Source organism: Dermacentor silvarum, chromosome 3 (assembly GCF_013339745.2).
Source record: "Dermacentor silvarum isolate Dsil-2018 chromosome 3, BIME_Dsil_1.4, whole genome shotgun sequence".
Classification (NCBI taxonomy): Eukaryota; Metazoa; Arthropoda; class Arachnida; order Ixodida; family Ixodidae; genus Dermacentor; species Dermacentor silvarum.
Genome location: NC_051156.1, coordinates 166,351,808 through 166,375,168, shown reverse-complemented (window position 1 = coordinate 166,375,168; position 23,361 = coordinate 166,351,808). Strand labels below are relative to the sequence as shown.

At 42.3% G+C, this 23,361-nt stretch overlaps 2 protein-coding genes across 2 annotated transcripts in view; both read left to right on the top strand.

The window, feature by feature from the left end:
- Window positions 1–4,774: 4,774 nt before the first annotated feature.
- On the top strand, window positions 4,775–12,886 carry LOC119446002 (EEF1A lysine methyltransferase 4-like). Its single transcript, XM_037710304.2, has 3 exons — window positions 4,775–5,073; window positions 5,335–5,618; window positions 6,284–12,886. Exons 1-3 carry the CDS (start codon window positions 4,905–4,907, stop codon window positions 6,566–6,568), a joined length of 738 nt encoding a protein of 245 aa, XP_037566232.1. The 5' UTR covers window positions 4,775–4,904; the 3' UTR covers window positions 6,569–12,886.
- A 4,452-nt stretch (window positions 12,887–17,338) lies between these two features.
- The window catches only part of LOC119446000 (ceramide-1-phosphate transfer protein-like), a 35,244-nt gene continuing 29,221 nt past the window's right edge, over window positions 17,339–23,361 (top strand). Inside the window, exon 1 of the mRNA XM_037710303.2 lies at window positions 17,339–17,878. Coding sequence (XP_037566231.2) covers window positions 17,529–17,878 — 350 coding nt within the window. The 5' untranslated portion in view covers window positions 17,339–17,528. The remainder of the gene's footprint in view (window positions 17,879–23,361) is intronic.

Genomic DNA, 23,361 nt, shown 5'->3' with positions numbered 1-23,361 from the left:
TCATCTAAAGCACAATTCAATTTATTTATTTATTTATTTATTTATTTATTTATTTATTTATTTATTTATTTATTTATTTATTTATTTATTTATTTATTTATTTATTTACTTACTTATTTACCCTCAGGGTCAGAAAATACCTTATAGAGGGAAGTGGTCCTAAATACGAGGATCAAGCTGAAAACAATATCGTTCCTGCTTGTATTAGCTGTTCAACAATACTATACAAAAGTTTTAGTGGAATACACAATATTAGGTCAAAGGAAATGAAAAACGTGGTACACTAATTGACACATTAGTAAGCACAAGGTGCCTTTGAACATATATTCTATATACAGAACCCATAGTCTTGAATTTGAGCCATTTGGGAGGCAAGACAATTCCACACTTTCGATCTGTACGTGGTATATACCTCTACGAGTTCGAGAAAGTGTGAGTTCCGCATGTCTGCATGCCAACTTTTAATAGTGATAACATAAAGCAAACCTTTTACGCCTGCTTTCCCATACAGAGTTTGGGGTTTAACGCATCTGCTTATTGGTCGGTCTTTCGCCAAATTGATTCTTCGAATAAATGTTTCATTTATGGGATTGGCCCAACACGAGTAATGGGGAAAGGAAACAAAAATTGAGCCGCTGGTGGAAAGCGCGGTGCGAGGAGCAGGGTCTACAACCGGTGCATAAAAACCTGAGTCCGATCCTAGCAAATGCCAAGCAGAGACTCGGGCCTGGAGTCTTGCAGTCCTGGACTTGGGCCTGGAGTCCTTCAGGGCTGCCCACCAGTCGTATCCACTCCTCGTATAGCCCGTTATATATGTTTATCCTGGCGAAGGTGCTCTCTCCGCATCGCATCGTGTGCCGCGGACATTCCCACATCAGGTGTTTGGCGGATGGAAGAGATCGTATTCTGGTTGTTCGCAGTTTTGGCAGGTGTGGCCGCTGTTTGGGGCGCCATGTGGGTCGTCGTCAGCGTAAACGTCTTAAAGTGCAGTTTACTGTTGCACTATCTACAGGACCGGCCCACCCTCGACGACCCCGGATAGAGTGTCATAGCGCAGGGGTCCAACCGCGGAGAAAGTGTAAAGCGTGGTCTCGTGGGTCACGTGGTGGGTGTCTCCTTGTAAGTCTTACCGTCATCACTGGCAGGCAGGTAATCGCTATGGTGCCAAACGCTCTGCAGAACATAATCAGTTGCGTGGCATTTATTTAGACACTTCATGAAAGCTTCGCTTCTCAGATTCAAACGTGAGGGTTAAAGCTGCGCAATTTTCTTTGAATTCTAAATAAACTGAGGGATAATTTCTTGATTTCAGATTTTAAAATAAAACAGAAGATTAGGGGCGTGCAAATTAGTAATTTTTTGAGGCCGTATCGAATATTTCAAATAGTTTGCAAATAAAGGAACCGGCCATTTTCAGAATAAATATAAAATGGTGCACATGTGCATCACAATATTGCTACGCTAATTCTGTCGCTACATCGCACGATACGAAGCATCGTTTATTAAAACCACAAATCGAGCATTTGAAACAGATAAGCAATTTATTCGCACACACATGCTTCTTCGCAGAGTATGAAGGATCGCGCTTCAGCCGGTAAAGTCTGGCTTCCTTAGCGACGGACATAACTCCTCACGTTTCATGCCAACTGTGGCAGCGGCGTTGAAATTTATTGTACTCTTGTTCCCATTTTATCCTTTATCACTCACAGCTGACGATTTGAAATATTCGAAAAATATATTTAAGATATTTGTACTCACGAATAGTGGCTATTCGATAATGTTCGATGCATTAATTATTAGAAAATTTGAAAAAAATACCAGGCATCACACAGAAAATGCTTTTTCTCTCAAATGCGCAGTATTTCGAAAAAAAAGAAGAAAAAAAGGAAAAGGTAAAATGATGCAGATCCAACGCACATTTTGTAATCTATGTGAAGCACTTAATGAAATGCTATGAAGTTGCCCATTTCATGCTGGCGTCTTTGGCGTTGGCACAATAGAACTTGAAGTATACTTGCAACTGTGGTGAAATGCTTAGATCTAGGGCTGTTGTACCAATGCTATACGGATTTGAACTGTTATATTATCGTGCATTTATTCATTTCTTCTCTTTTTTTTTTCTATGTGCCGCCCGCTCATTGGTGAGTCCCCCATTGTTGGTGTGGGCCATAGCATGGAAATCATCTTATTATCAACACGCGGCAAACTAGATGGCGACCTAGTTGGCGTTAGCCTGATGGAAGAATACGTTCGGTCGTGGCCTCCAACAACACCTTGGAGAATTGATGATCACGAAATGCACTGATGGCACGAGAAACCACGCGTCAATATCCTCCCTAACAAGTGTCTTACGACATGTACTAAATAAATAGACTGTAGAAAATGTGGTCTGAATAAATAAAACAGCATCAACTACATGTCCTTTCGGAAGCCATACAGAGAACAATTTTCGACAACAGAGGATACAACAAGGGATGGCAAATTAAGTGAAAGTAGGCGCTGATGTATCTCGCGTAGAAACGGATGTGAAACATCGCGAAAGTATATAGAAAACGCGAGACTATAAGTGTCATATAAACAAAACATGTGCAAGGCCAACACCAACATCACTTTCAAGCGGGAGAAAGAAATTATCGCTTCGCATTGGCTCCCGTCCACAGCGCCAGATAAAGCGGGAAAAGATCCTGTGTAATAGTTTTAATATTTTTGCGCGCGCAGTGGAGGACTCGAAGCATACGTCAATTTGACAGCTAAAAAACGTATTGCAGACTGTCGATTGTGCAAAAATGGAGAATTCTATTCAACCACAGGCCTCAGTTGCATGCCAACGTTTTGTACCACACTCAGACCAATGCGAGATACTGTTTCAAAATGGATCAAGGGGTACTCCAAGGTAACGCACAGCACCAGTATCCCAGATAATACCGGTAAACTGCGTTAATCGCGTTAAGAAAATGTGTCTTTCTCCGGAAGCAAAGACTTTCTTTTTTAAACTTCCCACGCCCCGCTGTGGTGGCTTAGTGGCTTCGGCGTTGCGCTGCTAAGCCCGAGGGAGCGGGATCGAATCCCGACCGCGGGGGCGGCATTTCGGTGGGTGCGAAATACAAAAATGCCCGTGTGCCGTGCATTAATTGGGTGCACGTTAAAGAACCCCAGATCGTCAAAATTAATCCGGAGTCGCGCCCCCTACTACAGCGTGCTTCATATACATATCTTGGTGTTGGCACCTAATACACCAGAATAATATGACCAACTTAACCCTACCTCGACGCTTCCTGTGAAGACGTGGCAGGGGATTCTTGTATCCTGGGACGCAAATTTCAGATTGTGTAAAAGGCCAGAAACCGACGATGATTAGTTCGTTGATAGTTGTGACGCTGTATTTATTTTGGGATGTTCTAGATGGCGAATATTCAAGAAACAATGAGAAATTAATCCAATCGCTATCATATATACCTTGACGTGACAAAAGACGGAAACTTGCAATACGATCTCATTTTTCTTTGGGATTGCATAGTCTTTGGAGTGCAGGAATGATAGATATAGGCATGCCGAACAACCCCGAGCAACGAAGTACATCTTCCAGGAAGAAATAATTCAAATACACGGGATGTACGAACGTTCTATATGTATTATAGTGAATCTCTTGACTTGTTTCACCTCGTTTAAGTTTGCCTGATCATTTACTTGTGGTGTATTTAGTTAAAGGGCTACGGTTTTGCTTCTCTGTAACAAAGGGGAAAAACAAGTGTGATTGTGGCCTTATATATATATATATATATATATATATATAAGCTATTCGTTAAGACATCAGCAGCACCCAGCCAGCAGTCAGGCAAGTCCGAGTTGGTTCGCTAAAAAAGATAAAAAAACGACATATGTCTCTTAGTTAGCATGCAAGGACTTAAATGCAAAGTTACGGGTCATATCGCGAACCAATTGCCTAGACATTTGCATGGAAACAAGCATGGAGGGAAAGCGAATCGCTGCATGAAAATGAAAATGTAGTAATAAAAATGTATGTAATGAAAATGTAGGTCCATTTGCGTCACTTGTGCTGCTCTGTCTTCTAGGATAGTGTTGAAAAGTAACGGCATTTTTGTGAGGCCCCGGCTGTGCCTGCCAGTAGCAATCCACATAATACATTGCAAGCACAAGCAACACGGGCGCGCGCATGGCAGGTTGACGAGTTCGTTTGGTACTCGATCGATCTCGATAGCTTGAAACTATCTTGAAACGAAACTTTGATGGTTCTAAGCATAGAGTTTCATACAGTTATGAAACTCTATGGTTCTAAGCTGTTCAAACCGAGTGCACCGACCCTCCCCCTGCATGATATGTACTGTCGTGCCCTCTCTTGAGAGTAGCAAATACGAAAAACCTCAAAGCGTGGCCTTCGAGATTTCACAACGCACTAGTGCAATCCTAGAGGCCACGCATAAAATAAGGAAGAGATTATAAATGGGCCTCTAAGATCTAAAACAAAAAACTGTTGCGTTGGCACTCTCGAAGGCCATAAAAATCGGGCATGCTGATGTCGGGCACGCATGAAAGCGGTCTCCCCAAAATTAAAAACATTCAGTGCCCTCTCAGTTTAGAAGACGGTGCACTTGATGTGCACGCTGGTACTTGCTAATATAATTTGCGATCACAGTGCCTGCGACTGAAAACTCCTAAAAGTGAGGCTGGGGCATGCGGTTGGTTAATTCAGCCAAATATGGGGTTCTTAGAAGAGTTGTCTGTTCTCTCCGCACTCTCATATTCGCGCGTCCACGTGTGTTTTCCCGTTGGTTGCGGCACATGTACTACGCTGCAGGTGGTGTGTTGACTGTTGTTTAGACGTAGTACATTCAACTCAGAAGACGTGTTGCGTTATGCTTGGCGTTGAACTCTAAGGAAGCATCATGAATAGCGTAGCGGTTATCCCAAAAGAGAACGCACGCTACTGTGACGTCGCTTACTGGGATGACAGGTATCGAAATGAGGACACGTACGACTGGCTGCTTCCCTACCATACGTATGCCCATCTCATCAGGCAACATGTCCAAAGTACTGACCGGATACTCATGTTAGGTAAGCTGACTGTTCTAACTTCCGAGCTGCGGTGTTTCCCATGTCATTGGTGCACTCTGCTATGATGAGCTGGCTAACCAATCGAGCTACACATGCATCCCATGACTGGCTTGTTTCGGTTTGTGATCGTTTGTAACGAATAGAGTTGAACAGCGCTTGTCGAATACAATATCGCATAAAGGGATGAATAGAGGGTTTCCTTTGTCTGTTCTCTGTCCTCCACCCTCTCGCTTATATCTTTGGTATTCTCTTTCATTCCAGGTTGCGGAAATAGTCCTCTTAGTGAGCTGCTGTACAAGGATGGCTTTAGGAACATTGAAAACATTGACTACTCTCACGTTGTGATCAACAACATGTCATCACATTGCAGTGACTGCGCCCAGATGAAATGGCACGTCATGGATGCCACACACCTTCAGTTTCCAGATGGCTCGTTTGATGTTGTAATCGAAAAGGCCACCATTGATTCCATGATGGTAAAAGAAAAAGACCCGTGGAATGTTTCAGAGCCAACCAGAGTGACGGTGACGAAAGTCCTAAATGAGGTAAGTCATTCAATGCTTGAAACAAGAGCTATAGTTGGTGAGGTTTCATGATTCTTGCGCTAGCGTAAAAGGGCAGGGAAACGAACACAATGAAACAAGACCGAATGAGTGGATCTAAGGTTAATGACTGACATTTATTGAGAACACAAGGTAGGAAGAAAGGAGGACAGAAGCAGTCGTAAACAAGGACTGGCTTGGCAGACTTGACCGTCTTATTTTTTATGGTAGTCTGCAAGGCAGTCAGTGTCACAAAGGTGACGGCTGCTAGTTGTGCACCTGAATTGGTGCTGCTGTGCGAGTTTCTTGTTTTCAACCTTGTTGGAAACTTGTGCAGAGCATTGTTTTTTAGATCGTAGATGATTTCACCCTGACATATTTGTGTCAGATGACTAGACATGACGTCAGACTGGAGCTTCCTCTCTGTTACAAGAACTGAAATTTGGCCGAGTTTATGTGAATGCTAGTGTGCGTTACTAGCGCTGAGAAGATGACGACAGAAGAGAAAACGACAGGACAAGCGTCTTCCTTTCTCTCACTTAGGCGTCCTGTTTGGATTTATGAGCTCAGATTTGGTAGGTTGCGAAAACTTTGACAAACGACTAGACGACGTCGATGAAAATATATTTTCTTCATATACCTATGCTGTTTTTATTCTCCTGTTGCAGATCAGTCGTGTGTTGCGTAGAGGTGGCCGTTTCATCTCTATCACATTTGCACAGCCTCATTTCCGAAGCCCACTCTATGCCGACATCCAGTTCAACTGGTCTCTCGACACGTTCAAGTTTGGCACCAGCTTCCACTACTTCTGCTACGTCATGACCAAGGGCCAAGAACTCTCGTTGGACGCCACAACCAGTTACCATCTGCCTGTCTTTCATCGGAATTCCACGACTAGCCAAAGCAGTGAACCTGAAAATGAGGACTTCCTTTTGAAAATCTTAGCCTCCTGACACTAGGAGAAAATTTAGTTCTTTATAGGGTTTGTAACTTTTATCTAAGACTGAAATTGATGGGAGAGGCATTTAAGGCTGTCAACACCCAGATAAGCATTTCAGGGCAAAGATGAAAAGTACTGTTTAATTTGTATACACTGTCTTGGCTTAAATGGTTGGCTCATAATTTTCTGAAATTCAGCGGACACTTTTTTTTTTTTTGACAACACAGAAGGGATATGTCATTTTGTTTCATTCTGTGTTGTCAAAATATGTGTCGGCTGTATTCCAGAAGAGGAAAATGCTTTTGAATGTTTCTCATTATGTCTTTTAATATTTGGCTTTGCATACCTTTTATTCTTCATCTTGCTAGTTCTGTTCTGCTTGGAGGGACACTAAAGTTACACTGTATTATTAACTTGTGCTGTTGAAATAGCATAGCAGCAACACTTATCCTGAAGGGAGGCTTGGTTAGTTGGAAAGGATGTAGGAACAAAAATGAGTGACAGTGCCACTTTGAAGCATCTGCACTCACCCACTATGACATCATGGATTTTAACAGCATTTAATTTAATACTCAGTACTAGTTGATAGTTTTTCGGTAAAGATGGACTACATTTTAGCATAGAGAAACCAGAAAAGGCTCTGCCTGGCACATTTTGAGAACTTTTCTTGCACGAAGGATGCCCTATAAGTATGGGAAATCTTTGAATCCGTGATGCCCGCACTGACGTACTGGCAGCAAGGTATTTGAGCAAACTATTAAAAATAGTAAGTTTCATTTCCTCCATTAATGATCAACCTCTTTCAGTCAAACGAGTGAAAATAGAGATTCGAAAAAATGCCTTACCAGTATAAATTAATTTTAGAGTTTCTCTTTAGTGTCCCTTTAAGGAGAACACTCTAAAAAAAGTTTACACCCTTTGGGTCGTATCTTGTCCCCAGACAATAATTGTCATCTACCTTGCTTGCGTTTCCTTCCTTGAAAACTCAGTGGTCGTTGCTGTCCTGCCGAGAATGCTGTGTCACTCTGATAACGTGCAAGCCTTTCGTGACTAGGAATTACCGGGCTTGCAGAGTTAAAGAAAGGAAATGTGGACAAGACACATAACGATTATTCTTGGGGGACAAGACACAACCCAGAGGCCGCAAATGTTTTTTTGAGTGAAGCTTTAGCTCGGGAGCTCCTATCTAAATACATGGCAAAGGAGAAATCGTTTTTCTCTGCAACCAGTGCACCAAATTTGATGAGGTTTTGTGCATTTAAAAGCAAAATTTAAAATCTAGTGACTCTTGGTCGCGAATTTTTGATTTAGGTCATCAATTTTAATAAAGATTCACAAAAATTGCAAATTTTCAGAAAATGAAACTATCAAGTTTACAACTCTAACTAAGCAGTGAAACGATATCACAATTCTGTAAATTGCGCCTAATAGTACATATAAAGGGGACAAAAGTGATATATTATGCATGGGCTCTAACTAAACCACTAATATGTCAGTAAAACTTTTGCAAAACCCTTGTAAACAATGGGACAAATTCACATAACATATAATTTGACATATCAAGTTTGTCTACTGTGGATGCTCTAATGGATGCAGTTTACAGATCTGCGGTATCTGTTCTTGGTGCAGAGCTACAGATTTGTAAACTTCGTGCTTGGTATTTTTTTTTTCTAACTTGCAATTTTTTAAAATTCCTTTTCATACATTCAGACCATAAATCGAAATTCTGCTTCCAACTGTCACTAGAATTTAACTTTCTGAAATGCAACAAATTTCAATAAAATCGGTCCTGTGGTTATCTCAGAAAAGCGTGTCTACGTTTTACACGTATATGAATAGGCGGCATCAGAGTTGGGGCCCGAGCTAAAGCTTCCGCTTGCAGGTCAGGGGTAGCTAAAGCTTTTGAATTCTACATATGTGCAAAGCACCCTTTCTTGGGCATCGGGACTTACATTTGTCGCTTAAAACACATTGGAAGATGCAGTGAGCAGTAGAAAGTGCCGCAATCACGGCGGCTTTGCGGAAACTACGGGCCTTTTCTGCACGAGATGTCGTGGTGCTGACGGATTCCAAGTCAGCATTACAGAGATTGCATCGTGGCCTACCTCTAGAGAAATTTACAAGGCAATCTCTGGCACTGATTAACGATGTAACAAGCAAAGGATTTAATATAAGATTCCAGTGGATACCATGATACATCACACGTAGGAATTGATGGAAACGAGAAAGCTGACGCCTTTGCACGCCTAGCGCTGACATGTGTCCCAAAAGTGAAAGCTCCGAAAGTTTTTCAGAACCCTAAGGGTGCAATCCGCCTTCACTTTAGGGAGATCCACAAGAATCCCCACGAAGCCTGTGTGACTCATGGAGTTACCCGCGAAGAAGCGACGCTTTTATACCGCATCAGGACCGACTCCGCGCACACCACAGCTTGGTTATTCAAGACTGGGCTTCGCGCTTCCCCATTCTGTGCTTCCTGTGGTGACATTGGTTACATCGAACATTACATTTGGATATGCCCGCAGTTTGACAAAGAAAGAAAAGCGATGATCGACAGCCTACAAAAGAGCGGTCTTATGCACAGGACCTTTGAAGACGTCGTTTTCCCTGGAGGACCTGCGACAACCAGGAAGAGAGTGCAACGACTGCTGATAGCCTTCCTGCGAGACACGGGGCTCATCGACACTTAATGACACACCCCTGATCTCAACTCGAAGGAGGATCAGGCGGAACAATTGCCGGCTATGTATGCCAGGCTAACCCCGCCTGCTTCAACATCATCACCACCACCACCAGCTTCTCCCTTTTGTTTTGTTGTGTTGCTGTGCCATATTTTAGTGCATAATTTAGTGCCTTCATCTAACATTGGTGAAAGGGTAATCAAGAGGTTGAGATTGCCAAGATTGCCAGAGCTACATGATGGACTGTGAGGAACAACGTATTGGAGGACTAGGGGATCAATTTTCACCCGCTGGGGTTTCTTAACATGCACATAAAACATAAGCATAAGAGCATTTTAGCCATTCTGCCCCATCCAAGTGTGGCCACTGCGGTCAAGAGTTGAGCCTGCAACGTAATATGTATTACCAAGAAGAAAAAAAAAAGTATCTATATAGTATGTCTATTTTTGTGCATGTGTGTGGTGTTATACTGAAGTTTACAAATTTTCTATTGTGTGTGACTGTGTGAAAGAAGTTGTGAGTATTGCTGTATTCTGCCATCATTCCTGGTGCGTGATTAAGCCGTAAGCTTTTTTTTTTGCTACAACCAGCAGCTCTGATCTGGAAACTAGGCCAGCTATGCTTGCTTGTTTGTCACGCTTGAGTTGAAGCACAGCTTGATATAACATCACATATACCCGGAATCAAACAAAACATTATGCAGGTTCAAGCTGAATCATCTAAGTACAACTCCATGGCTCTGTCGCGCAACCAACAGAAGATAATACTCTGTCGCCATTGAGTTCTCCAACATCAGAAAATGTCTCAAAATGAGCAATATTGTTGTGTAATTATTAGTTTCCAGAACTTGTAGTTTTGTACCATATTGCTGAGTGCCCATTAACGTGTTACGTGTGCTGCCCGCCAATTGATGGTGCTAGGGACAGCATGCGACAAGAAAGAAATCTGGAGGGAAAATCTGTACGATGGCACACTGGGCAGTATTTTGATATTTGAGGCCCGAGCTGTCTGCCTCAGGACAAAAACATACTGAAGCAAGTATTCGCAGCGGGATGGGGCATGTGTATGCTGCAACAAAAGTCCAGAAACGACTTGGAACACACAAGACCCATAGAAAGCGTACACCTTCCTCAAGTGCTGGGATTCAAAGCAGATTGAAGCATTAACTGGTCAGCAGTCGATATGAGCAAGCGATGTTTAGAGTATCGCTGGCAAAAAATGCAGGAAAGAAAACCTGGGTTGTTACAGGCATAGGTAACTGTTCAGTATAGGGACAGGGGTTTCGATGAAGAACAAGGAGAGAGAGACAAAATGCTGGACTGTGATATATGTAGTAAAACCTGATTAGATAAAGGAGGCTAGGTGATTTGTCACCGCCCCTTTTCAAAGGGGATGCCAGTGAAAATCAGCATCACATCTGCTGATGCATTTTGCTAACTGCTGCAAGGTATGCAAAACTGGGACTGTCATCCACAGCGGCGCTTGCTAAAGGACCACATGCAAATCGCATCTGTTTTCTGCAAACATGATGTATTGTCTACATTGCGTGTTTAGTCGAACACCATGTTAAATGTTGAGCGTCGTCATCCACAAGTATCCAAGTACTTCAAGTGGTATTAGACTGTTAATGTTTTCCAAGAGTAAATTTATCCGCGTGTCAGCAGCTCACAATTGCAGTTTGCAGTGATTAAGGAGTCAGTGGATTGTGCGTTGCTTTCTCTTCGTCGTGTTTTTTCCGTCACTGTCAAAAAACATTCTGCACTTTTTTTGAACTTCGTACCCTGTAACCTTCTTGCATCAGAGCCAGTCACTGCCGTTTTATACAATCCCGTCTTTTTATATAAACTTCTACAACACCTCAAGGATAGAATGTGAACCAAGCTTATACCCTCCTTGTGCAGCAAGTGTATTCTCATTGCCAACAGATGCCACTGATTCAGCCGAAAGTCCGTTTCCATGGGTTCAGCTATAAAGCAGCTATATCATAATGCACGTCTACTACAATATTAAAGACACAGTGAACTAAACTGTCGCAAGTTGAGAAAATTGGCACGCTGAATTGTACTAAAGACTAAAAGGAATGTGGCAGCTGTCAGAAGTGGTGTCGGCTGCCGTCACTGTTGCTGGCGTTGAGACAGTGTTAACGCACTCGGTTAAATGCTCAGAAGTGGGTATTAACCCACTTCTGCGCAGCCCAAACCACAATATCCTCTTTTTGTTCTGGAAATAAACTCATGGTCTTCGGCCAAACATCAGTGGTGGGCTGGGAGCAAGCAGTGCCACATTGACGAGGGCCATCAAAGTCCAGTGATGCTTAAAAAGTTTCATTTAGCGCAAGAAATGTTGCATAATTTAGCACCACCTCTTGTAGATTATGCCTTTTTCTTCAAGTCGCTGTATTCCATTATATAATTTGTCCATTGCAGCAGCGACGAAATTACACTTGCTAGGGATCTCTCTTGTTGGAAATGAGATTAGCTATACATACCTGTTGCACAATGACAAAATTTAATCTAGTGCTTAGTCTGAAAAGCACACTATGGCAAAATGTGGCATCGTTGTCTGATGGCGGTGGAGGATCTGCTATGTGAGCACACGGACGTGGAGCCTCCCGCGGCATGCTTCATGTGTGTGTGCCTGCTCCTCTTCACTTGAATTTGTTTCTTTTTATCCTCTCATTCTCTTAGTCTTGCACTATCAGCTTAAATTCAAATGTGAACAATTCCGAAACTGCTACAATGCATTGTTCCATGGTTCGCCTGCATTTGTAACAGTGACCTAATTTGGACTCAAGAACGTACGCTTGGGGCTATACTTCATGCATAGAAAGTGACCACGGTGTGATTACACGTCATACTTCCCAGGGAATTATGTGTAACAGGCATTCTGATCAGTTATTTCTTGTTTGCATTTCAGTTCGTGTTGATGGTACGTTTTGTCTTCACACATATGTGCACACTTCTAGAGTTTCTACATACTGTCTGCTATGTATAATTTTGTTTGTAGCGTTCAACCTTGCGAGCTCATAAGTAGTGCATTGCTTTGCCTTGTTTGCTTCTCCCCATTTTCCTTCTCATTATATTTACGCATTTTCTCTTCCTGGCATTGTTTAATTTCCTTTCATGCGTGCTCATTGTCTGAAAGAAAGAGGAATAAGTTCCTTTTTTCTGTCACTGTGATACCTGCTTGTATGCACAGTTCTCTGTGACCCTTATGAAGGCCAGTCAGCCATATGAAACTGTTGGACATTAAAGCTCGAAACTCGGATCACCACGAAATTGTACAGCCTCCCTTTTTTTTTTAACTCAAATTACTGCCTGGTCCTTTGCAGAACTCTGTGTGTGGGTGTGCATGAATGCACAAATACAGTTGAATCCTTTATAACAAAGTGCTTGGGCCCTCTAAAATTATTCGTTATGCAGGTCACTTCATTGTAAAGGTTGCACACTGTACTGCTCACAATAGAACTGGGACAGAATTATTTTCCTTTGTGATACAAATCATTTAGTTGTAGAGGCGTTCGACTGTACATATTTGGAGCTCGGTGTTTTAGCAGCGCTGGTGTGCAGGTGGTGGGTAGTGTTTGTATCTTCGGTACAAACAGGATTGCCTGCACAAACAGGAAAATCCAGGGGGGGGGGGGGGGGGTGACATGGAGTTAAGTATCTGAATAGTGCAGTTGCTGCCAGAATTATGGGTCTTATCAAAATGGGAACAGAAAATATATATAGGAATTCATTTAATACGACCTATCAGCACAGCACTTTTGCAATAAATTGATTAAGTAGAACATTGGTGATAGAACAATGGCGTAAAGTAGAAAGTAACACTGAATGAACGAGTGCATGAAACACACACCTGGATGAAGGTGCTACAATAAGGAATGTTGTTGCTGCACTTTTAGCAAACTTGTCAAAATGACTGTGGCAGTGATTGGCCAACAATGCACATCTTTATTTCTATTCAAAATATAGATAATTTTTAAATGTATCTAATGTCTTCCTTTATCATTTATATTGTACACATAGAACTTATGCTTGACCTTATCCATCCCCATATGTAGTGTTCAAATGGGTCTTAGGGTGTTCAATTAAATAAAATGAATTAATAAAACGACGAATCTAAGACAAAGTGGTATGCAGAAGCTAACGTTAAAAATGTGTACCATTTCGTGTTCAATGAGAAGATAGTTGGACATTTAAAAAAGCTCAAATGGTTGCTGAATTCCAGATTTTCTGAAAATGCATCTATAAGAAGAGAGGGAGGGCAGTTCACCCTCTTCTACTTGAATCTCACAACACTGAAAACATTCCCAAGGTAACAGCACCGATTGTCCGGCCAACTGACAGTCAGTCTTATGTGTAAGAAAAAGAAAATTGCTATGGCAGTTGGAAACCGGCCAAGTGCTTAAATAATAGAGTATAAAAAACTTCAGTAGCGATATAGCATTAGATGCGAGAGAAATGTGTTAGCATTACGTTGGACCTCTTTGATGTTCCGGATCCATGATTCAAACCACGCTCACCACATTTCAAAATGTTGTTCAGGAGCTCACTCGACACACATCATCCCTCTTCAAAGGGTGATGTGCAACTGATGATGGTCAGGAGCTGACCACAGTCAGTTGCACTATATATATATATATATATATAGTACATACACGCACACACTTCTACCACGTAATCGGCTTCCCACACTCCACTTACACTTTTTTTCCACTTTGACACTCCTAATGCTAACGCATTAAAAACATCAGAGCTTTTATCATTAGTGCTTCCGTGCATTTGTCTGTTCCTTGCATGCCATGGTGCATATATTTTCATTTGCAATTAGCATCTGAGCAGCAGCTTTTATTGATCATATGCTGGCATATCATCTTAGTTGTGTTTCTGTTGTATGCCTGACGAGTCCAGTTTGTGATGTGCAGTTGTTGATTATGCTATGCGCTGTACCTTGAATAACCAAGATGACACATTTAATTACTGTTTATTGGAGAGTTCTGTGTATGTAAGCAATGATTAATTACATGCACAGAATTGTGTTTAATAAGAAACAGCATTTTGATGCTTCATATTTATTTGGTTTCAAAGCGGTCATGCGTCACTTTTTGAACATGGTAGAATAATATATGGCAATATTTGAAGCTAAACATTTCGACAGAATTACCTGTCTGGTTGGTAAAATTGATAAAGACTTAGAGATTGACTCCAACCAAATAAGGAAATTTACTAGCCAGACGTTTCGGAACCAATTCAGCTCCTTCTTCAGGGGGTATTCTTCGGAGGTGGCGGTGTGCCGCTTTTAAAAGGTCCGTCGTAACTAAGGAGACGAAGGGGGAGAGAGCGTAAGGTGCGGAGACACTTGGCGGGGCACCTGTCACACCGCCACCCCCGAAGAATACCCCCTGAAGAAGGAGCCGAATTGGTTCCGAAACGTCGGGCTAGTAAATTTCCTTATTTGGTTGTAGTCAATCTCTAAGTCCTTATATGGCAATATATACTCAAATTCACTTATTTTTTACATACACAAGCTCCCATTACATAGGCACCGTTTTGTAGAAACAGAATAACTCTGCAAGACTTCGCCATGTTCCTCGAAATTTGCATACCATAAATGCATGATTACCAGTTTCTGAGCTGGTTTGAAAGCTTTGAACAACACGCCAGCTGGTGTCGATGCTTGCGTTCGTCTGTGCACTTCATGTACCGTGACAGGGCGTGTAGTAGCATGTCGTGTTGATCCACCCACAGAAACTTACTGCAAATGCTAAAGTCACGCTACGTTATGCTAAGTCAGCAAATGGGATGAAACTACTTAGACAACTGATTTTCAGATTTTTGCACCCTGTTTACTTTACTGGAATATGAAAGCACATTTCACAGTGTAAAGGGCAGTCAGTCTACTGCAAAAAATTGCAACCAAAGCCCCTGCACTGCAAAGTGCTTCTTGTGTAGTTGAATACCCTTGGCTGTAGCATACAATCAATGAACCAAATATGTCCTGTCTGTGAATGCCTGGGAGTGGAGAAAGTGCAAATACATTTTCGCTATCTTTGAGGCTATTTTCAGACTGCTGTCGCAAGAATTTGTGAGTTACTGTGCACACCCTACTTTCAACATGGCCATTCCTTGCAAGGCACATAAATAGTGGGCACTTCTCTAAATAAAGACAATAGAGGTTTGTAAGTATCCTGCACACATATCTGTTTCCAATGTGGGGCAGAACGATATCAACAGCTTTTTCTGCAGCTGCAGCTAACAGTGCAACAGATTCAGGCTTGGGGAATGTTAAGCTTCCCTAGTTGGCTAGGATAATCAGCCAACTAGGATAACCTGAAGATAGTTGTGTTAGCCTCGTGAAGGATAGGGCTAATTTTGCAAGTCCTCTGCTCCTCAACAGCCTTTGCCACGAAGTCGGAGATGCACACGATGGTCGCAATTGTTGTGGTCAACATTGGCTTCCAGTTGGTAATGTGGTAAAGCGTACAGTGTATTGCGGGGAATGGAAGTGGGAATTCGTGCAAGTGTAGACAATGTGTCATTATTTAGTACGTTGATGGCACGAATTCCAGGACATCAGCATTGGAGATGCTGGTATACTATTTTTTTATTTTATGTATTGTGGTGAAGTATACTTGCCCATTAACTAGCTGTTCATAGTAAACAACGAGAATGTGTTTGCTGCAGCTGATTTCCCATGTCGGCATATTTAAAATTCTTTTTTTTTTTTGCCGAACATTGCCGAACATTCTTCAGAAAACAGGGAAGGTGCTGCGTCATCCGTCTTAAGTTCAACCTTCATAAACGTGCTATACAAACCTTCAGCACATTTGGATGGTCTTGGGGCTGCTCTTTGGCTGTGCAAATGTTACGCGAGAAAGCAGACAAAGTGCACGTGATATCTGACACGGTGTGCCTTCAACGTTCGCTTGCGCGAGATCGCTTGCTCAGACAAACCCTTGCCTAATATAACGATAGAATTTGACGATATATTTCCATCGAATGCCAAACTCCTGCCCACTACATACTTAAACGGTATGTTACAAGATCATTTAACACAACTAGGAATAGATCATGTGATCACGACTGATGCGTCAATGAATGAAGAGAAAGCGGGTGTGGGCATTTTTTCCGAGCCACTATCCTGGTCTTATGCATTATGCCTTCCGGATTTCACACCCATCTTTTTGGCTGAACTAACAGTGATTATCTTAGCTCTGCGGAAACATCCTTCAAATTACTCAACAGTGGTTATAGTGACTGATTCACTGTCAGTATGCACATCTCTCATTTCATCTGCAGACACTACTGTAGCCAATACATTTAAATTGTTAACCCCTCCTAACTTAAGTCAGGTATGATTGGGATGGGCTCCCGGCCATCGTGGTATATTCCTAAATGAAATGGCTGACACACTTGCGTGGATATCTCTTGATGGACCAGTTATGTCTGTCATGCCTAGTTCGGCTTATGTCACTGAGGCTAGGTTTAAAAATTTTTCCCTATTACAAGATTCTATGAAACTGAAAATCCCAATGTTGCAATTTAATCATTTGTCCTTTTCGTGGGACAATAAATGGTGCCCCACACGTAAATTAGAAATCTCCATAACCACTGCCGAATCCCACCATTAAATTTGTACCTATACAGGTCCGGTCTGGCACCGTCCCCACTGTGTCCTACCTGCCAGGAACCCGAAAACATTGATCACTTTCTATTATCTTGTCGTCGCTTTAGGAATCAGAGGAAGAAATTCGAATTTTCATTCCGTAAATTGGGTATTTCTCTAACTGGTCAAAATATCCTCTCCTTTGGGGCTTCTTCAATGGGCTTTAGCCACAGGAACATCTACCTAGTGGCCCTCTGTGACTATATCTGTGACACAAAAAGACTATCCAGTTAACTCATTAAATTGCTAATTGTTCTTTCGAAATTATTCTAATACCACCAAAAATTTTTTTGCTGTTTATATACAACTGCAATTATTTTAATTCTGTCTCTGCCCTGTAAATCTCTTTCCACATTACCATAAACGTTATACTTCACCCTGATTTACTTTGCCGTCTAGTTTTTTTTTTTTTTTTTTTGTTGTTTTTTTTCCTTTTTTTTTCATTCTCCCCCTTCCCTTTAACCTTTAACCGCCGGCTTCTTGGCCAATCCCCCGTAGTGGGTAAGCGCCACGGATGAGGATCAAGCAAGCAAGCAAGCAAGCAAGCAAGCTTCCGCAGGTGCCAGAATGGCTGGAGCAAAGCCTGCGAGCCCTATCTCCTAGGTCATGCCATAACCAAGCAGAATGCTCCGATTTTGCTCGGGGAACCTGCTTTTCAAGATTCGTTTTCTGCGCCTGGCAAGGCAACCGAAACTAAGATTTTACCTTCATTTAGCACGAACCAAGTTCAGATGCGGCAACAATGGGTGCTCGTTATTTTTGTATACTTTCATTTTTGCCCGCGATCTGCTCGCTTCAATTCGGGAGCCACCGCTCAAATCGCGCTTACTTTCGCCTCGCTGGCACTCTATCTCAGGTCTTTCAATGTCAGTGTTCAGCCTCAAAGTAGTTATAAAGAACTTGCAGAGTTGCCTGGAAGATGAAGACGACCTTGACATGGACTCCTACATTGTGGCGTACAGAGAGCTCTCCAAGTGAGTTGCGTGGTCGCACAGCTGGCTTCTCGTAAGCGCTTAAGTTTAGTTATATTTGCCTTGCAGATGGCTAGTTGCCCCGGAGGTGCTGGTCACGTCGTCTCGTTTTTGATCTATAGCCCTCGTTTCCCTCAAACGTGCGCCGCCAGCAATCGGGCGTCGATACTGCTATCTTTACGTAATCGCGGTTGCGAGATGCGTTTACCAAGCTGTTGTGATATTGCACTCTCGGTAGTTCCCTGTAAGCTGGGTCGTTTGATGAAGCGAAATGAAGTGGCCTGAGTGCGCCCCGGTTTAGGTGGTGTTTCCTTTCGGTGATCCGTGTCGTTCCTGAAGGGAAATATCGCAAAGCGGGGTTTTGTTTTGCCATTCATTGCGCCCGTGCACAATATTGGCCCATTCTGAGCGCTGCAATCACGCGCCTCGGCGTGCCAATGCATGAAATCGCAAGCTCGAATTATACTTTATAGCTGGCTACGGCGAACTTTAACTACACGTTGAATGGAAATCGACCTGTTTGTGTGTTCGCAGTTCAGCCAACTGGGATTTCACGATCATATAAATGATCTGTCACGCGCACCGCGTCCTGCATTGATGAGCGATGCGTTTTTAGTTCAAATAGTAGTTTGCCTTTCAACCCAAGTGACTGTCCCATTGCACCGACAAGTCAGCATAGCATTGTCGTACAGAGCTGTTAAACCCAGTTATGCATGCTACCTATCCTATTCAGGACCATGGACTTGGTTACGACATGGGAATTATTTGCGCTAATAAGTTAGAATTGGAGTTAACAAAGTACCCGAGAAAGCTCACAACCATTGACAACAAGTTGCCTACTCGGTTATTCACTTTCCATGCTTTAGTTTGTTCCTAATTTATAGGAAAAAAGAAGTATGTGGTGCTGAGCTGGTATTGCGCAAACATCCTGATTATTCGTAGTTTGACCTTCACAATACCAATTGTGCTTATTAGTTTTTTTCCTGTGAAGTGCATGGGGGAAGCTGGGCTGGGTACAGTCAAAGATACTGTAGACTCTCCTTAAGACGAACTCGAAGGGACCATAAAAATTTGTTAGTCTTTTCAGAAGTTCGTCTTTACAGAAGTGCCCTCCAAAAAATAATTGGCAACGTGACCAGGGGCATCCAAATATCTTACTTCAAAATGGTAAATAAAGTAGGCTTACAACGGGAGGAAAAATGACATAAAAAGCATTTATTTAGCTGAACTTAATAGAAAACTGTCTTCAAGTGGTACTCTTGCTTGGTTTCATCCAGTCCCTGATGGATGTTTGTCGCTTCTGTGCAAATCGGCAAGCAGCTATAACGGCGTCATCTCGCCTAATGACCTTAAAAATCCTTCTGTGCCTTCGTGCTCCTGGAAAAAGTTCACTAGGGAGTTCAAGCAAGCATCTGCCACCTCATAGGTCATAGGTGCACGCTCCTGAGCTAGCTTCCTCATTGTCAGCGGAATTATTCTCTAAAGGCACCTCAAGGACCTCTTCAATGGGTGTCTACCGTGACCTCTCTGCACGTTGGCACACCTTCGTTGACACTGACGTAGGTGCTCATGTCCACAAGAGCACCTTTGCTGTCCAGTGTCACCCGTATGGTGACGCGAGGTCACATGCTTCCGCTGAGAAATGGCATTGGCCAGGAGAGTTTCTTCGCTTTCTTTTTTTTTTACTTTTTTTGTTTCCTACGCTTGTTATCGCCTTTGTCCACAGGCGATGTGCGCTGCAGGCCTCCAGTTGGGCGCCGTTGTGCGTTTCTCTGGTAACAGTGGTGGTCACTCCGAATGTTTGTCTTAACTGAAGAATACGTCTGAGGCAGTTTGTCTCAGATTTTTTTTTGCACTGAGTCTATGGCAAAACAAACAAACGTTCCCATGTAGTTCGTTATATGCGAGAATTCGGCTTAACCGAGTTCGTCTTAACGAGAGTTCACTGTAAATGTATAATTTGGTAATATCATAGGATACTCATTGGGTATCTTCTGTCTGTATCAAGGTACATTTGGCAGTATGTGTATCAGCATCTGTATTTCGCATACAAGATACAAGAGACTTGTATTACAAAATGCATGAAAACGGCCAGTCTCTGTGAAGGCTAGCAAATAACTGCTATCAAAGCTTATTCTATGTGACAATTTCTTTATTGGCTTATATTTCCACTAACTAGACACAATGAACAATGTGCAGAACACAGCACCAGCTAGAAACTATGCACTTTACAACTTAAATGAATGGTGAGTGTCAGACTGCCACCACTCTCTTAAGAAACGGTACGGGCACATCGAAAGAGCAGGGTGCGAACAGGTCCTTGAAATCCTTGAAAACCCTTGAAATTGAAAAGTGCATCTTCAAGGCCCTTGAGAGTCCTGGAATTTTTTTGCTTCCTTGAAAATCCTTGAATTTCATGAGCAATGCACTCTGCTATCTACATTGCGACCTCCTTTCTGTGGTAGATCGGCATCGATCTGACATACTCCCCATTTCAGAAACAATATGCCGACACGAGCACACACAGTTCCGTTTTGCAGAACTACTTGGAGAAAATAAAAGGCTTCACTGCATCAAACTGTGAGCGGAGTGAGAGATGCGTGCCGCGCTTGGGTGCTGGCTCGGCTGGCAGTATTTGCGCTGCTTTCCTCACCCTATCGTTCATTTCACTCCTTGCCTGTCGGTCTGCCTTTTCCCACTTTCCCTCTTGCGCGTGAGGTGAAGCTAAAGAGAGCTTTAGTGGAGCAATTTTACCACTCATGCTCAGTGCCTTTGTGCCTTCGGGTGGAGGTTTGTTATAATATTATTTATGATAATATAAGTGCAATAACCTTATGCTGAATGTTTTGGAAATGTTTGATGAACCAACCCAGCTAATACTGCAGAAGCCTGAGAGCTGTTGTGAGTGTTGTGTTAAATTTAACACTGCGGACTTGAGAAATGCTCAAGACATGTTTTACAAATTGCAATATACTGTACATCTATTTCAATAATATAATGGATGTGTAGGAAGACTACACTGGATGGTTTGGAAATGTTCGGTAAACTTGCCCAGTTAATACTGGAGAAGTCAGAGTAGCTGTTGGGAGCATTCTTTGTGTTTTGTAAACTTTTTTTTCTTCGGAATTGTTGTGAACTTGCAAAGTGATCAAGGCTACACAATACTAACATCATTGGGATATACATTTATTTCTTTTTGTTTTAGTGCAATAACCCTATGCTGAATGTTTTGCATATTTTTGGTGCACTTTACCCAGCCTATACTGGAGAAATCTCAGCCGCTGTTGTAAGCATTCATTTTGTGTTGTGATCTTGAGAAGGTATCAAGGCTATACATTTTATGATAATTGTGATATACATTTATTTATTGTAAGTGCAATAAAACTAGTCATTTTTGGAAATGTTAGAGTAAAGAAATCCTACTTTGGATGCCGCTTTGAGTCATTGAAAAAGCTGTGACAGGTCCTGGAAAGTCCTGGAATATCATTGAATTTTTGCCTTCAAAACCTGTACGAACCCTGAAAGAGAGAAACAAGAAAATCAAAACTAAAAGCAATCATCATTATTCTTTTAGGGAGTATCGTAAGCTTTTAGCGAGCTATATCAGCTCGAGTCCTTTATAGAGAATACCTAGTCTTGTCGCCTTTGTTCATTGGCCTAAAAACATGCTACCGAAAACGTATTTCACACTAAGTGCAAAACTAAAATGCGGCAGTAACGCTCCCACGACAACACAAAGTAATACTACAGTAAGGTGAGCACAGTTGCCAAATGTGGGTGGTTGGCAACGTCTCCTGCAACAATAGCGCGCCTATTTTCTAGAAATAATCACCGAAGAGCAGAGCATGGCTAATGACAGTCGGAATGATATCTTGGATGCACATAATTGCTGTTTTTTTTTTTTTTCATGTGACGCAAACAAGATAAAAGCAGGATGCACATTTTGCGAGACCATTATCAGCGGTGTTACAGTTCATCCTCGAAATTTAAGCTTCACCTAAAGGTATGCATGCCTTTAACACAGGCGCACATCCTCAGTGGTGTTGTCATGCAGGCTTATTTGCTGCTACCTATAGTAGCACGGCAGCCTAAACAGCTTACATAGTAGAACACCATATCCATTATAAACCAATAGTTTTATGTTCCCAGAACTTGCGATACCTTTTTCAGTGTGCGATCTGAACATTCATGTGGGGAGATTATGAAACTACAATAATAATTGCAGGAAATGTCATCGTTTCTAACCTAAATCTCAAAATCAGATGTCAACCCACTGGAGCATGGGCTTGCAGAGCAGTGCCTTCTGGTTAAAAGACTGCATGGAAAAATCAGTTATTGAACAGTGTACTTTCGTTAACATGGTGCAAATTGCTAGCCCCATCAAGTGTTCCAGATTGGCTATATCATACATTCAGTTGGAATGCTGTAAAAGCTTCCTACCTATTAACAGAATGAAATTTCAAAAAGAACGAAAGCTGTTTGTGGAAGTTATAGGGGCCATGACAAGGTTGTCCAACTATTCTCAGTTTATCGTTGGAACTGAGAGTAGAGGGCCTGATCTGGATATACACACAGCAAAGGTGGGCTCTCAGTGCATATTTTAACTAGAAATTTCGATTTGAAATCTCTGCCTCTAAACCCCTCCCACCGACAGCGACTGCCATTTCGGCCTGACGGTGTGATGTCGGGAAATGAGAGGCCACCGCTGTGTCACCGGCTTTAAACAGTTCGAGACCACAGCGGACGCCTTGCTTTGCACGCCTGGCACCCACCGGCGCAGCAAGGGCGTCATCGTTGAATTGTGCCCATTATTTTTTCACCTGCGTGATGAAAAGCAGCAGCAAACCGCCGAGACGCACATGCAAAAACGAAACTACGCATAGTGGCTATGACATACTTCCAATTCCTGCAATCACTTCCGGTGTTTGTAGTACTCAAGAGCATACTTTTCGAGATCAGCTTTTGTTGCCCAAGGAAGCCGTTTCCAGCAGTGATTTGATTGATTTCATTTGTTACAAAAGCAATGAGGTGCAATTTCCATGTGTGCCAATTACTTTTGTCACCACTCAGTGTCCAGGACTGCTATACAGCTCAACTGTGACATAAAAAAGTATTCAGATACAAATTTTTTACTGCACTAAATGCACTCAAGTTTTGCCAGCTTGCTGTGGGATGTGTATGGTGTAACTGGTCACTCAATATTAAAGCTAGAAAATTTGATGTCATGGCCTCTTTAAAATTGTAATTTGCATCCCCACTCTGTTGTAAACCAGTGGACCATACTATGGATCTGTAATAAAGAATGTACGAATGTATGTGACGAGCTGAGGTCGTGTATATCTCTTGAGAGGTTAAAGTGGTCCCAAGTTGTATGAGTTGTGCTTTGTGACAGGAATTGGCTGGATCTGTTGAGCTGTGCTGACTGGTTGTGGAATTAGAGCAGAGTGAGTGAAGAATATTAGAGGCCTCTAGTACATGAGTGTTAG

Coding starts and splice junctions, on each gene's coding strand:
- LOC119446002 (XM_037710304.2), top strand. CDS start 4,905: ATGAATAGCGTAGCGGTTATCCCAAAAGAGAACGCACGCTACTGTGAC. Junction 5,074..5,334: donor TGACCGGATACTCATGTTAG/GTAAGCTGACTG, acceptor CTTTCATTCCAG/GTTGCGGAAATAGTCCTCTT. Junction 5,619..6,283: donor TGACGAAAGTCCTAAATGAG/GTAAGTCATTCA, acceptor CTCCTGTTGCAG/ATCAGTCGTGTGTTGCGTAG.